Source organism: Helobdella robusta (genome assembly GCF_000326865.2).
Source record: "Helobdella robusta unplaced genomic scaffold HELROscaffold_123, whole genome shotgun sequence".
Classification (NCBI taxonomy): Eukaryota; Metazoa; Annelida; class Clitellata; order Rhynchobdellida; family Glossiphoniidae; genus Helobdella; species Helobdella robusta.
In genome coordinates this window covers 16,973-33,677 of record NW_008703677.1, presented here as the reverse complement: position 1 = coordinate 33,677, position 16,705 = coordinate 16,973, and the positions used below count along the sequence as shown (strand labels likewise).

The window sequence follows — 16,705 nt, the reverse complement described above, 5'->3', positions numbered from 1 at the left end:
ATATACAATCTTAGTTAAATAATTATACAAACCTACGCATATATATGGACATACACACATGTACCATCAAAAAGCCATCTTTATTTTCATCTCTTGAGTTTCTGATACTTTTTTTTATTCTTTAAAAAAAATCAGAATCTGAAAGGTGCAGATACTATTAAAACATGCTAGACAATATAATAAAGAGGATAATAAATAACAGAGTAAGAGAGCACAAGCATGGAAAATAAAATAATGATTTTAAAAACAAACAAATTAATTAATTAGTTAATGAATAGATAAATAAACTATGCTCATTTGGGAAAAAGAATTAGAGAAATAGAACAATTGATGAATTATTGAGTATTAATACGTTTTAAATGAAATTAATGTTATTGTTGAAAATTACTCAAACTAATTTACATTTAAGAGATATTATTGAGATATCATTATTTAGCAATAAATACCACAATTCAAAATACTTCGTGAAATTAACGTTGGTGAACGGTTTGACGGGAAAAATGAAAATGACGATGACAGCGATGATGTGTCTCACTGGCCAGCATTTTAAAATCAAGCAGCAAGTTTGCAGTTGCAAACAAAATATTAAAACTCTTCTTCTAATTCAACTGAAAAATCATAGGCGGACATTTCCATCCAGTTCAGACCTAGTTCATTTCGAGTCCATATAGAAGATTTGATTTAAAGTATTATAATGCAAATGCACATTGCAACAATTATATAATTGAGTGTGCACAACTACAGTAGTGAAATTTTTATTCAAATTGTAAAAGTAGAAAATATTCTCTTTGTATCTTACCAGTGTATTGAAAACATAACAAATTGAAAGAAAATTTGTTGAGTACACAAATAAAGAAATATACAAATAAACATAGAAAGGAATTTTAAGTAAATGAAAAAAGTCGATACATACAGTCAGTACATACATAATCACACACACATACATACATTAATATATAAATATATATTTCAAATTGTTATATAAACAATAATAATTAGGATGCCAAGAAATTATTATCGCATTTCATAACAAACTATATGCATTTAAAGAAATCATTATAACTGGTTGTCTGTAAATTTGGAGTGCAATGGATAAATAGTTACTAACCAATCCTATCAACTAAAATCTTGTTGCCTAACAAAAAATTAAACTTAGCAATTAAATTCATAATGCAGAAATTTATATTGTTATTCTTCAATTTATCATCTATTGAAAAAGCGGTCTTTCAAAATGAAAAATGATAAACAATAAATGCATGTTCAATAAAAAAATAAAAATAAGAGTTTCAGATTTTATCAACAGGTATGTAAGGATATTTTGAGAATGTTAGAGGTACATGGAATAAGTAAGCTAGGAATACATAGGCCTTACCATGAATTATGATAAGCAGAGATTGATGAAGCAGAGCATATAACCTATAATAAGTGCCTTTGAATGGGTCTGACACTGCTGGGCACATTATGTTGTTTAGGTTTATGCCTGTTACCTGCAATATATATTTCAGTATTTATTTCAGTGGTTGATTTGTTCATGGCATTTAGCTTTTATGATAGTAATTGCATTACACACACACGTAAATAATTTAGCCACTTATCATATGAAAATTATATAAAATTATTATTATTAGTGTATTTGTAAGCATCCTTTAAAAAAATCTCAAAATCACTAACAATTATAGAAGCGCATTGCATAGCTATTTGTCAAGAAAATGTAATGAATAAAAAACATTGGCACAAGTAAGCTTGGACAAAAGGATGTTGAACAAGAAAGTGAACAACGGACAACGCAGGATCACCCAGATCCCTAGGCAAACCATACCAGACAGCAGAACCCATAATATATATCATATACATACATACATATATATACCATATAAACATATATACATATATTATTTAATATTGTAACCATGTACATTCATTTAGTTTTACTGATGCCATAAAAATATTTGTTGATAGAATATTTCATGTCATTATAAATCATTATAGTATACTATCATTAATATATTAGTGCTGCTGCTACAAATAAATAAATCCTTAAATGGAAGAATAAATATGTAAAATGAAAATCATCTATTACCAATGAAATGGGCTGCAAGAAGATGAAATGATAGATCATTTGAATGGACAGGGCAAACACGGACCACGTCATATCAGCAAAATCTTCAACTGAATATGCCCCTTGTTTCCAAATATTAAACACTAAATGTCATAACAAAGCTTATTAACAAAGGACAACAAAAAAGAATGTTAAAAAACTGCTGCTAAAATTCTTGGGTCAATAGATGGAATGAATGATAACGAAAGTGAATTGGATATTGTGCTGGAGTAAAATAAAAAAAATCTCACCTCCTAAACTCATGAGATAGAATGGAATAAAAAGGAGGAGAAGATGTTGGGCCCAATAAGTTGCCACCTCAAACTCCAACTGTAGCATTGTTAACATAATCAAATACAGATTATAATGAAAATTAAATTAATAAATACTACATTAAAAACAGTCACAAAATACATTGTATACTAACCAGTCTTGTGTTAACAACAGGAAAACAAATGGCAATGGAAACCCCACTCAACATATGAATGTGGAATCGAAACATTAGTGAAGATAGTTTGCTTGCCGGGGCTATCAACAGATAGATCTACAAAATTATACATGCTTTCAGCGTTGTCATACAAAACATTTAGAAACACCAATAAGTTGCAGCAAACAGGAAAAAAATAAAATTTAATTCTCACAATACAAATTTTATTTAAAAATATACAATAATGAAAACCTGAATAATAGTTACAACATGGCAAGGATTGAGGATCCAAATGAACTGTCGAGTTGATAATTTAAATCCTAACTCAATGCCAAACACTAAGCTGAGCAACAAAAGCAAAATTTGTTTGAGCAGTGGAGGTGAGTAATTTTTTATGGAGACATCTGTCAACTGACTATGGTCATTTACAACTCCATTCTGGTCATTATTGTTCAGGACTTTTCTTGGCCCTAGGCAGGGCATCATATACCATATCTTTCAAATTTTATTAGGTTGTTCTGTTATTGAATAACTTTACAACAGCTCACACTTCACACCACAATTTACAACAGTAATCGTTATCATTAGAGAATAGCATCACATTATTAGTGATATGATGCCATAGTAAACATAAAGTCATAAACCATACTAATTTTCTAACCTTATAAATTAAAGTAGGCTAATTAATTAACCTAATATATTAACACACACACGCACACACACACATATATATAATACAATAAATTATAAAAGCTAAACAAAAACAAAATCATAAAATTTATGACTTGTCATAAATAGTCTGTAGACATTTGTTCATCAACAAATGTTCCCTAACCTTAACACCCTAACCAACTCACAATTATTACTAAATAGTAAAATATATTTTTAAAAAAATTTAATATTAAAATCAATATACTTTTAATTTTTCTAAAACAACTTAAACTCAACATTTGCTAGCTTTTTCCAAGTCATGAACACAATTTGCAGAATCAGAACATCATTCTAAGAATGGAGCACTTATTTATTAGAGCCCACCAGCAATTGACACTAACTAAGGCCTAAGCCAGGATAATATATACTTACAAAAATAATTAATGAAAAAGAGAAATGGAAGGCCATAAACCTGCAGAGAGCTAACAAGAAGAACAAGGAAGGTCTCGAGGATCTTCTGCCTACTGCTCAGGTAATCCACGCATTCAGGTCCTCCGGTGCCGGGAATGCTAAAATTTACGCCCGAATATGTCCAAGCCAACATGCTTCAAACTTGAGCTTTAATGGCCGATTTTAACTCAACTTTTCGTCATTTAGTGCTGATAACGTTCGCATTTTATTTCCATTTAGCGTGGAAACAGACAAAACAAAAATTAATAAAATTCCAAATCGATGGCACGATACGATAGAACCAAAGACAATAAATATTTTTTTGCAAGAAAAAAAACTTCAAAACGTCAAACCTCGGATGTATAACGAAATACCGAGAAATAATGAAACACGGATAACGAAACACCAAATTGACAATTTATTGGGCACAAAGCATTTTGAAAGACAAATTGAAGTTTCGACTTTCGGGCATTAATAAAAACAATTGTAGACTAGTACGTGGTCATCTAATTAGTTTTCAGTAATAGAGGATGAGGGATACCAAGCAAGTCGCACAATTCATTTCTAATTGGCCGAAGTTCGCTGACATCCATGTCCCTATCATGAAACAAATCATTGAATAATTATAACTATACACTATAGTAAGAAAAACAACACATATATTCATCATAACAAAGTTTGCTACAAAATTCTAAAATTTAATGTTAAACAAAGACAATAGAGCAAAAAATCCCAACCAATTGGTGTTGATCAGTATGTTAGTTACTTCATCAAAAACCTCAGCACTGCAAATGGATTCTGAAGACATGAAAGTTTCATACATTCGAGAAGCAGACGTTTTTCGAAGTATAGGGTATCCATGACACAAAAGTATCATTAACCTGGACAAGCAAGTGCTACGTGATTCGGGACAGAGATCCATTAATCCACACAAGCTGGTAAATGAGTTGCACGCAATCGAATTTTAAGAATTAATTAAACAATTAAGACGAATATTAAAAGGAATAACATATCAATGGAAGGCAAAATCTTTTTGACATCCTTGCATTTTGTGATTTCGCTGATTGTCAGTTTCACTAATTGCATCATGAACTCATTCCTGTTAGGTTTAAAGCAGCACTTTTAACATTAAATTTTTATGTTAACATTTATTTAAAACAAGACAATTGCAAGGCTTAGAGACCAGCCATCAACACTAACTTGCAGCACTCATCTAAGTTTGCAAAACAGTCGGAAGTAATTAATTTGTCGATGGTTTTAAATATTGGCACAATGACGCGATCACTTTTGTGATGATCCTCAAACAAACGAATGAACACGTCACAGAAAGACTTCAAATCATCAACCGGCATTAACTTCAACTGTTTGATTAAATTCTCAGCGGAACACTTCACCTGTTTCGTGCATTATCGCTGGTCTTTTTGTAAAATCTTAAAAAATCATTCATTCATTCACACGACCGATAAATCAATCAATCAGCAAATAAATAAGTAAATCAACCAAACGGGAGACTAACAAGTGATTCTGTAAGTCCGCCAACGCTAACGACAAAACCCAGTGTTACATGATAGGAATAATGTCTAGAAGACAAGAGCTGTGCAAATAAAGGAAATGTTTGCTTAGGTGACGACCAGTTAATCATCGACTTCTCTTTATACTTAAATACATCTTTCAATCTATCCATTTCTGGGATTTGTGGCACGGCAGGGCTGTAATGGAGGCCATAATAAGAGCAAAGATGGAAAATTTTAATGACAAAAAAAGATGATATAGTAAGTGTGATATAGTTAACAAACAAAAATCTGCTAACATGTGATAAAGAAGCTTGTAGAAAAGATTTCCAGCTAAGCTTCTAGTTCGATCAATTTTCTCGCATGACTGTTGCACGAAGCTTTGAAATATCTTGAGATATCTTAATTAAAAATTTATCTAACCAGTTTAATCTGCACATCACCCGAAACGAACGCGCTACATACAGACGCACACTTACATGCGAGGAGTAAGACGATGAAGGTCTGTCTTTAAAACAGTTGCCGTTATGTCATAGAGAGCTTGCATGCAAGATTCTCGCACCCTGTTTATCAAAATTAACATCCTCCTCTTTATAGTCATCACCGTCAGCGTGGTCATCATTATCATCACCATCCACTGTCAATATCATCATCACCAAACCAACCAACCAACCAACCAACCAACCAACCAACCAACCAACCAACCAACCAACCAACCAACCAACCAACCAACCAACCAACCAACCAACCAACCAACCAACCAACCAACCAACCAACCAACCAACCAACCAACCAACCAACCAACCAACCAACCAACCAACCAATCAATCTATCAATCTATCGATCAATCGACTAACGAACCATGCTCCGACGTCTCCTCGGTCGTCAACAGTGTAATCGTTTACAGAGATGAAAAGGATTTGATAGATGGTTGCTAGCAAGACATCACTGACCAGGCAGCTGCTGATAAACTCTTCATTCTGGCAAAGCCTGTTGAATCAAGAGACACATTAATTCATTCACTGCCATTATCATTTACACTCATAAATTAATCATAAATTAATCATACATTAATTATCAATCAGTTATTAATTAATTGTTTGTTAGCTACTATTCATCATTGTATTCGCGATGATTTATTCATTAATCAAATAGTTGTTAGTATCTAATGGTTTGAAATTGCCAACATGGCTGACCAACACAAAAAGGTCATCCATATATCAATAAAAAGAACAGCCAGTCAGCCAACCAATCAACTAACCGACCGACCGACCAACCAACCGAGCAACAGAATGTATTGCGTCCTTACGCTCTTCCACCGTTGTCTTGTAGGCTGCTATCTGAAAAGCGCCATCAACAACATTCTCTCTAATATTCATTAGAGACTGGAATGAACGAAGGATAAGTGATGGATGAATGCAGTGACGTAGAAGTTGCTGAAACAAGTGCTGTTCGTTATTATCAGCAGTTTTCATCTGCAATGCAAAGAGCGGCAGATGACCGACAGCCCGACAAAAAGCGCACCTGACATGCGGTTGCACGTGCTGTAATTCTTCCATGTACATCAACATGAGGTCACCTTTCAATCAACAAGTCGGCAGGCCATTTAATTATTCAATCAATCAATCAACCAATCAATCAATCTACCAACCAACCAATCAATCAACCTACCAACCAGCAAACCAACCAATCAATCGTTCGGTCAATCAATCGATCCGTCGATAGGAAATTACAAATTCAAGAGACGCTAACGACAAGCAATCAACAACCTAACTTATGGAGGTCACTTTTGAAATATTGGTCGATAATAAATGTAGATGCATCGATGGCCCACTCCTTTTGATATCAAAAAACATCGTTCGCATATTAATTGCATGTCCAGCTCTTAGTAATAATTTGACTCTTATAACAAATGCAAATAACTAACTATTCAACTGATGCAACTCTATCGAAGCCAGCATAGCATAACGACAAGATAAGAAAAATGAGCAGCGAGACAACCTACCTGTACAGAGGGGTCTTCATTGTGCATACATTCATTGAGAAGAGACATCCAGCTATCTGTTTGTTGTTTATCATTTTTACTCAACTTAACAATAATTTAATCCAACCTCAATTCAATATTAATAAAAATGACGGCTCTCTCACAGATAGTGCATCAACTGCAACCAATCACTCAACAGCAACTTCAGCAGCAGTATTGATAATGATATAATAATTTCGATATTTATAATAATAAATAATATTAATAACCGTACAATAAAAAGCATAACCAATCAACCGACCGATCAACCAGCCAACCAACCAATCATATCGCTGCAACTGGCTGAGAATTTTGATGACGACACTTGCTTCATGAAAAAACAACCTACGAATGAGTTCGTGGATAGATGAATAAATGAAAGAATGGCTGAATTGATGATTGAATGAATCAAGTCTTTCGAAAAAACTTTACAGAATTTTGTTAAACAAGTTCAGTCAGAAGATAATTAACAATACCACATTATAAACTAACTAACAGGCCTTCTTCATCATATCGCCGTGGTAACCTCGAAAATAGTTCAACGAATTTGCCTAAATGGAATAAAAGAATGAACGAATAAATAAACAATTTACAGTTTTAACGAGGAGTAAATACAATCCACTCCTGTGCATTTGAGATTTTTTGACCTTCAAGCGCCGGCGATTAGTTTGCATTTTAATGCTTAATTATTGTGTTTAATTTGAAAATCTGGTGTCACTTCTACTTGACATATTCTTGGTACAAGGCGTTGTTGGAACTGAAAATTACATCTCAAAATTTTCACATGCTGTTCGTTTATTTTACGGCACAATATACACACAAGTCAATGAATAATTTTTTACAGTTGATACTTCGTTAATTTGATCAGTTCTTGACTAAAGTCGGGAAAGATTTCATGATACCAGACCTGAGTCGCCATGATATCAGACTCGAGTCGACATGATATCAGACTCGAGTCGCCGCTCGCCTCTTTCATTTGGCGACTACTTATTTAACGTACATATGACACAATAGTTTGAAATAATTGCTTAATAAATTGATTATACATGATAACATCAAGAGAAACCATGTCGAATACGTCGGAGAAAAAATTTTTTTCGTAAGCGTGCAATACTTTTGCACAGGAGTGTTATTAGGAGAGTAAGCAACCTTGCTTATGACATGTTCAATGGATTCAATGACCTCTGGCGACAAAACTTCGTTGATGGTTCTGGAAATGAACACAATTTATAAGTAACAACATCAGAAACACCATTATCTAGCCTTCATCTTTCATATAAAAACATTAACGAACAAAATTTTAGTTGCTTTCACTCATCATCATCGTCGTCGTCATCATCGCTTATCAAAAACATCGCAATGGTAGTACCTGTTTAAGGTGTTTGTAGCATAAATAGAGATTGAGTGGATGATGTGAGCAGAGGAGAGGACAGCTCCGTGTCTGCTGTTCGGCAGATCTGCAGGCGTGCAACACTCCAACAGGATGCCACTCAGGCCGCCTGTGTTTGTTTGTCGTGATGGTGAAGATGACGACGATGATGTAGACAATGGCGATGATAATGTTGACGATGACGACAATGATAACGATGACGCTGATGATGACGGAAACGAAGGTGATAATAATGGTTTCATAACATAAAAACTTTTGCATGCTTCAGGTTTGCATAAATGTATAATAACAAAAACATCAAAATGAAATGAAGAATAACAAATAACCCAATAAATAAATTTAAGCATAGAAATGAAAAAATACCAGAATCTACAAAGTAATTGAATGACATTTCAGTGAGCTGACCGAGCGCCTCCGCTGCAAGTTCACGAACGTTTCTAAAGTAAATGATGGTGGTGATGACGACAGTGATGCTGAAGATGATAAAATTGACGATGAAGATGACAAAAATGAAGCTGATGGCGAGATTACGGTGATCAAAATAAGATTATAACTTTTAATAACGTTAGCCAAAACTCGGATGCTGCATAAAAAGAGTGTTAAAAACTACGGCCTTCAAAAGATTATTTATGGATCTCGATAAATCTACCTGAGCCCCATTCCATGCTTGGTGTTTTTATATTCTTAAAAATTATTTCCGTGTATGTTTCACAATGTCTTTTTATTTAAATTACTGACAACACGCATGAATGACTAAATGTAACGTTGTAGCAAATTTAATTTCAGTCCAAGTTAAGGATGATATGACTTATCGAAAACTACGCGAACGAAGATAAACAGCTGACTCAACGGCGATTTTAAATTTTTAAGCTTTCATTGCAACAGGAGAACCTCTGATACTGACTTTTGAAAATTAGTAGCAGAATCAAAACACCTAGAACGAAAAAGGCTGCTTGTCTAATTATTTCAATAATCTTAACAAAGTTCTTATATAAAACATTTTATTCCATTTTAAAATTCGTGAAATCTGAACACCAAGCAGCATTAACTAATGAGCGTGCGAAAGAATTGTTAAGTGCTGTCACCAACTATTTGACAAATTTTCAAAAGTAAAATAAATCAATACACATATTTTCTACTTTTATTTATGCTTTCAATAAATACAATTTCTGTATAATTGTTTAATTCATATTTAATTGCGGCTAGCGAAACATTTCAAACTTAGAAAAATGGATTGGACCTGCCCCTCATCTATATGATGAAATACATTTAAAAAAAAAGAAACACTGACAAGAATCAACGATTGAATGAAAGAACGGATAGATGAGCATATCAAAACAAACGAATTACATAAACAATAATTGAAAAAAGAAAAACCGACTGGAAGAAAGAGTGAATGAATAAATGAAAGAATGAATGAATGAATGAAGCATACATATCCCAATGGGAGAGCTTGTTTTTAATGAGGTGGTCAACGATTGGCTGCCTGTACTCTTCATAACTGCTAATCAGCTTGCTGGGTTTAATAAAAGAAACAACGATGACAACATTTTAATTATCGACGTGCTCATAATTTCAAAAGTGTGTATCATACAGAACCTCAAATGTAGGTAGCAATTAGAACGGCTGCCCACGGCAAAGTAATCACAGCTTGTGACCAGTTCAATCCCATTCACCACACTGCCCTATCAATAATAACATCACATCAACTAAACTAAGCTCGTAATTATTTAAAACCACCCACATTAAAACAATTAAAGACATAACTATTATCATATTTTGAGGCAATAATAAGCAATAGAAATAGCGACAGCACAAAGTACAACCTGCCTGCCAATGAGTTCTTGCATTGCAGCCGATGCAGCCCTTCTCACTTTGACTTCCCTATCGAAGAGGCAGGTGATTAAAAGTGAGGTGATCACTTTCTTCATGTACGGAGACAAGATTGCGGGTTCAAATGCACGCGCAAACGACCAGCAGATGAATGAAGCGGCATCTCGAACGTTGCAACCAACTGAACACAACCCATGTCTCTCATCGTAATTCAGTGATCGCACAACTACATCAACCACTAATATTTTTGATAATTTTATCATCAGTAAAACTACATAACGCTTACAGATCCTCATCATTAAATTTATTACCTAGTACTATTATTTATAAAAGACATCGTCAGTTATCGACATCATCAAACCTCTCACCATCATCAAGTTTCTGCGGCAACAGCGCTCCTCTGTGTCCAAGTTCACCCAGACACAAACAACCTTGTCAGTAATTTTTTAATTATTGCAATATTCGAGGACCATCAGCAGTTTACTTTCATCACCAATTTCTCTATCATACTATCACCACCATCATCATCATCATTAACAACCATCATCATCATTAACAACCATCATCAGCATCAACAACAACAGCATCATCATCATCATCATCATCATCATCATCATCATGACCTCCATGCCAGGCATCTTCATTAGAAGTAGAAGTAAAAAGTTCCATTACAGAGGAAAGAACTTCATCAGCCAATGAGAGAGGAAGGCGAGATGTTATCCGACCAATCCTAATGCAGATTTTTTAAAATTCAAATGACCAACTAATCAAAGGGCATCATTTCATTTATAACATTCAATTGAAAGATTCAACCACATCATAAAGATGTAAACAAACAAAATATCATTGAAAGGTCCAATCATTGAACATTATCTCAGTTAGGTAGGTAGTTAGATGAAATGAATACTCACCCCTTGGCAGCAGACCATCTACATGAGGTGTCTTTATCTTTCAATCCCAACAATAATGTTTCTAAATTATTCAACCACCATTATTAGATGGCATCATACTTAAATAGATTGATCGATTGAATAATTGATTGATTGATTTAATGATTGATACGTTCTTTAAATATCATCATCGGCATTCCGCGCGGAAAAATAACTAACACGCCCAGGCATGTCACCACAGTTTCAACTACTCAAGCAGCTTATTCCTAGATATTTCAACTGATTCACCTACGAAATCACTTTTACATATGACTCTATAAAAGGAGCATGTAACAACAATAACAACATTTTAAAAAATAATATTAAAAATTAACTGATAATACCAATGACAGTCTCAACGATATCAGGAACACAGCCAGCATCATCATCCTTATCGTCATTGCAATAAATACTGTTAGTGTGGCTTGATGATAATAGAACTTCATTATCATCGCCAGCAGTAGTAGCAGCAGCAGCAGTAGCAGCAGCGGTAGGCATCATCTTCAAATTATCCACCAGATTTCTACATCCTCTTTTATATCTTAAATATTAATTCGATAAATTGATTATTTATGTAAGTAGTTAGCATCATAATCATCATCATAATCATCAACAATATGATTCAAAAACCTCCAATCAGCTAATCTTGGCTTCAGGTGGACAAGACCAATCCTCTGAACGACTTTCAATGCCAGCTTCCTGACTTTCGTGTTTGCATCGATGTTCACTTTCAACTCCATCATCTCATTCATCAATACCCCACCTGTTCATTTATCATCATCATCATCATCATCGCCATCGTTATGAGTGGGTGATGATAATGATGACATCAAAAAAGATGAAAAATGTGAGGAAGATGATGACGAGAATTGATTGTGATAATGATGATAGTGGTGGTGATGATGAGGCAAGCAGACCATAAAGAATCAGTTGATCTCTTGGTCCAACTTTGAAAAGGGACGCACATGCAATCAGGAGGCCCATCATCTTTTGAACTGTACTAACTCCAGATCTTTCTATTATTATTATTATTCATTCACATTCACTAATGAATAAATGAATGAGTGAATAAAGAATGAATGAACAAACAAAGAAATAAAAGACCCCTGAATTGTTGAATAGCCCAACTGATGAAGAGGGGTAGTTTGTCATGCCTGACATCAGGCCTGGAGAGGAACCTGGCCAAGACGAATGCGCTGGCATCCTGACATCTGTTGTTGCTATCAAGATAGTTCTGTCGTGTTATTAGCATATCAAATCTATCAGATCATTCATGAAGTTACATCACTTTATACATCAACAACATACCATCATATCATATCCACAACTAATCATACCACATTAAATCACAATAAATGCTGTAAAATAAATCAATCAATTTCTATTCTTTGGTTTCAATCAACAAAAAAAGCTGATGAAAAATTAAAAAAAAACTGAGAATTAACCAAGACAAGATCGAATATGACGTTTAGTGTGGTCTTGTTAGCATTGCTGGCATCATCAAATCGAGAAAGATGGAATGGTATAAGGCAGACGATAGAGAGCCACAAGAAGCAGACGTATCTGCATTCAAATCCCTTTGAATCAAATCATATTTAACAGATTATATATTCAGATTTTTAAGTTTTTCAAAATTGTCATTTCCAAATTGACATCATCATCAGGAAGATTAAAATAAATGAATGGGCAAACAAATGACAAACAGTTAAAAAATAGACAGAAGAATGAAAGCTAGATACCTCAAAGTCGAGGAGATCTTCATTATGCAGGATGGTCAATATATGCTGCAAGTCAGTAACCTCATGAGGGAACATACACAATGCAGCTTTGTAACCACGTGTCTGTAATCATCAATTGATTAATGAATTATTATTAATTCAATCAATCAATCTAGTCTTAATATTTTAAACTCGTTAAATTGATGGATGAATGATGCATTAACAGCTTTGATGTAAGTATAGGCAAGCAATTATTAGAAAACAACAATTGCATTTCATATAAAAATTGTGAATTAAAATTTAACAAATAAAATTTTGAAATAATAACAATATTTTAATATTTTAGTGTAATAATAAAGCATGTACTAGTGAAACCCTACCAACCTTTATTAATATGTAAAGAAACTTGCAAGCAAAATGAACAAGTGTTTTATCAGCTGTGTTTTCCTTGATGGCAACCAGCAATTTATCAAAAAGTTGCTCTGTAGTTAATTGATACTTTGAATAAAACAAATAAAACTAGATGCACATTCATTTTTATTCTTAAGTTAGTTTAATACTTATTTATATTTCTAATAAAATAAAGAGACCACCAACCAAAATGGTGTCACTAACTTAAATGTCTGTCAAGCAAATGCGGCTGCTCCTGGTATTGACTTATGACAACTACAAAGTGTGACATGGCAATAATTGTGATATAAATAAGATAAGACAACATGACATATAGATAATAACTGAATATTTTATTTTCTCATTTTTTGTTTATATTTATTAATAAACAAAAAATAAAAATTAATTGACTACAGGTTAATTAATCAATAATCAATATTGATAATTAAATTAAAAAGAAAAAGCTATAATAATTATAATAAATTACTTAATAGAAAATTTTCATTTTACTTTTTAATTTTTAAACCTCGATGCTATAAATTTTAAACTATTACTTGACTAACTTTTATGATATGTTAATAAGTTTTAATTTAAACAAAAGGTTAAATTTGGTGACTAAATAAAAAATTTTAAAAGTTTACTTTTAAGTTTTAAATTACTACATGTTACCAGTTACACTAACAATTGAACCGCTGAAGTACAAGTTCTGACTTTATTGGCTTCTTGGCAGTAGTACGGATGCCATCTACAATCAAATTTATTTCTCTCGCTTCTTTAAATTCTTCCAAAAAACATTCTTTTTTCATGTCTTCGTCCATTTTCTCTCCAATAACTAATTTAAAATATTCAATATCTCGGCAGATATTTAGAAAAATCAGCGATGTGCAAATCTTTTACTGATTTACATACATACATAATACATTCATACATATTTTCCTCCTGTGCTTGTTCATATTGTTTGGTGACTTTGCAGGAAAATTGTTAATAATAATTATTAAATATATACATACATACATACATACATACATGCATACATACATACATACATACATACATACATACATACATACATACATACATACATACATACATACATACATACACACACACACACACACACACACACACACACATACATACATACATACATACATACATACATACATACATACATACATACATGTTAATCCATTTGTTACTTGATGTTTGACGGTTCAGTGTCACTCATCATGTTTTGGTTTTAACATACATACATACATACATACATACATACATACATACATACATACATACATACATACATACGTACGTACGTACGTACGTACGTACGTACATACATACATACATACATACATACATACATACGTACATACATACATACAGACTAATCAAGCCAATTACGTTATTAAACGGTTGGCCGAATTCAGTTCGGCCAACTCATCTATTTTCGCAGAATTAACAATGTCTTTGTCTTCGTTTGATTAATGTTTTGTTTGTTCATTAATTTTAGGGAGCGCTTTTGAGATCTTTTTTTGTAATTAGCGCTGTACAAATTGACTAGTAATAATAATAATAATAATCAATAACTCAACTATATATAAATCTATTTAACCGTATATACCATATAGTTATATAGAGTTGTATAGGTTTATATATTATTATATAGTGTTATATATGGTTAAATAGATTTTTATACAGTTATCCTAACCCTAACTATATATAATCAATAACTCTACATAACTCATATAAATCTATATAACCGTATATAACACAATATAAAACTATATAATCCGATACAACTCTATATAACTATCAATCAATCATCGTTTAGCGTCCAGAGACCCAGTTCTCCCTAGTTTTCCTTCATGAAATGCTAAATTTTGAAGCCTATCTTCAGCCATTCTACTGTTTCAGTTGTTATCATGTTCATTATCTTCAATCAATCAATCAATCAATCAATCAATCAATTAGCTTATAAAGCGCTATTTCCGCGATGTTCAACAGCGCTCCTCAATGAATTTTGAAAGCAGATGGGTCTTATCATGTTCATTATCTTCATTCTTCATTAGTAAACTTGTTATTGCTTTGCGAAAATTCTGACGATGATGACGGTGACATGGTGCTCTCTTTAAAATCAGTACTTGGGCCGATGTTGTTGTTGTAAGCATCAAACTTTTTGATATTTTCATCGTTGGTCATGTTGCTGTATACGTTGCTGACACTAGCATTAGTGTTATCAACAATGATATTGTAATTGATATCATTGTTTGCATTGTCAACATTAATGACGCTATTGATGTCATTATTGCCAGTGACATCAGCATTGTTGTCAGTCTTGTTGATGTCGGTGTTATCAATGTCATTAACATGTTTGTCAGCGTTGTTGATGACGTTAGTGTTGTTGTTGTCATCAGCTAACTCTTCCATCTCATCAACATTTGATATGCTCACATAACTCTTACTACTGCAAACAATTTTAAGGATTACAATTAAAAAATATTCGAGGTTCACTCAATGAAGGCAGAGCAAACATTCTGATTGTCCAGGCAAGCAAAATTTAAATTCAAATTTAAAAAAATTCAACTGTTCATTCATCTCTTAGATAGTTGAATAACTGATAGAATGTTATGATCGTATAGAAAAAATTGATTAACATGAAAAAATTAATGAAAAAATTAAAAAAAAAATTGGATGAATAAATAAAAATATTTTGAATGAAGAATTAAATAAATTTTGAATAAAGGAATGGAAAAATATTTAATGAAGGAATAAATCAGTTCTGAATAAACCTTGAATCACTGTTGGATCCAATACATTTTGAAGAGTTTATCAACTTTTTTCTAACTTGTGGCATCATTTGCGACGTTTCCATGCTATCTTCTGATGGCTTTGGAATCTATGAAACAAATATTTAACGTTATAAACTAGTTAATAAATTTGAAAGGCCTCTTTCAAATGTGTGCAGATGCAAAATATTTATCAGAACATAGAAGAATAAGGCACCAATTTTGTTAAACTATCAAAAAGAGTTGCATAACTTCAACTACACCCACCACTAGCACAACAAGAATCAATAACAACAACAACAACAATAATAATAACAATAAAAATAAAGCAACAACAACAACCACAATTGAAAAGTAAACATTAGTTTAACAAAATCATGGGACCTGATGGTAAATGTTAGTATTCTCTAAATTATTGGTTGAGATTTTTATAATATATATTTCTATATCTAAAGCAGCATGATAAATGTTAGTATTTTCTAGATTATTGGTTGAGATT

At 32.7% G+C, this 16,705-nt stretch overlaps 3 protein-coding genes across 3 annotated transcripts; all 3 read right to left on the bottom strand.

Annotated features, from left to right (window-relative positions):
• Window positions 1–1,286: 1,286 nt before the first annotated feature.
• On the bottom strand, window positions 1,287–3,780 carry HELRODRAFT_183886 (hypothetical protein; the record flags this gene model as incomplete). The annotated part of the gene is made up of 6 exons (XM_009013896.1): window positions 1,287–1,487; window positions 2,081–2,181; window positions 2,350–2,428; window positions 2,526–2,642; window positions 2,778–3,020; window positions 3,649–3,780. 6 exons carry the CDS (start codon window positions 3,778–3,780, stop codon window positions 1,287–1,289), a joined length of 873 nt encoding a protein of 290 aa, XP_009012144.1.
• A 248-nt stretch (window positions 3,781–4,028) lies between these two features.
• On the bottom strand, window positions 4,029–14,286 carry HELRODRAFT_186292 (hypothetical protein). Its single transcript, XM_009013895.1, has 31 exons — window positions 14,103–14,286; window positions 13,646–13,696; window positions 13,415–13,512; window positions 13,052–13,153; window positions 12,758–12,889; window positions 12,417–12,546; window positions 12,230–12,328; window positions 11,943–12,075; window positions 11,657–11,853; window positions 11,295–11,355; window positions 11,007–11,113; window positions 10,752–10,814; window positions 10,377–10,621; window positions 10,150–10,235; window positions 9,986–10,066; window positions 8,912–8,987; window positions 8,530–8,657; window positions 8,310–8,370; window positions 7,657–7,711; window positions 7,443–7,505; window positions 7,143–7,198; window positions 6,907–6,973; window positions 6,419–6,716; window positions 5,999–6,127; window positions 5,617–5,700; window positions 5,437–5,538; window positions 5,143–5,335; window positions 4,827–5,020; window positions 4,636–4,725; window positions 4,364–4,561; window positions 4,029–4,223 (listed from the first exon to the last, which is right to left on the bottom strand). Exons 1-31 carry the CDS (start codon window positions 14,236–14,238, stop codon window positions 4,133–4,135), a joined length of 3,606 nt encoding a protein of 1,201 aa, XP_009012143.1. The 5' UTR covers window positions 14,239–14,286; the 3' UTR covers window positions 4,029–4,132.
• A 1,189-nt stretch (window positions 14,287–15,475) lies between these two features.
• On the bottom strand, window positions 15,476–16,292 carry HELRODRAFT_183882 (hypothetical protein; the record flags this gene model as incomplete). The annotated part of the gene is made up of 2 exons (XM_009013894.1): window positions 15,476–15,884; window positions 16,210–16,292. 2 exons carry the CDS (start codon window positions 16,290–16,292, stop codon window positions 15,476–15,478), a joined length of 492 nt encoding a protein of 163 aa, XP_009012142.1.
• Window positions 16,293–16,705: the final 413 nt, after the last annotated feature.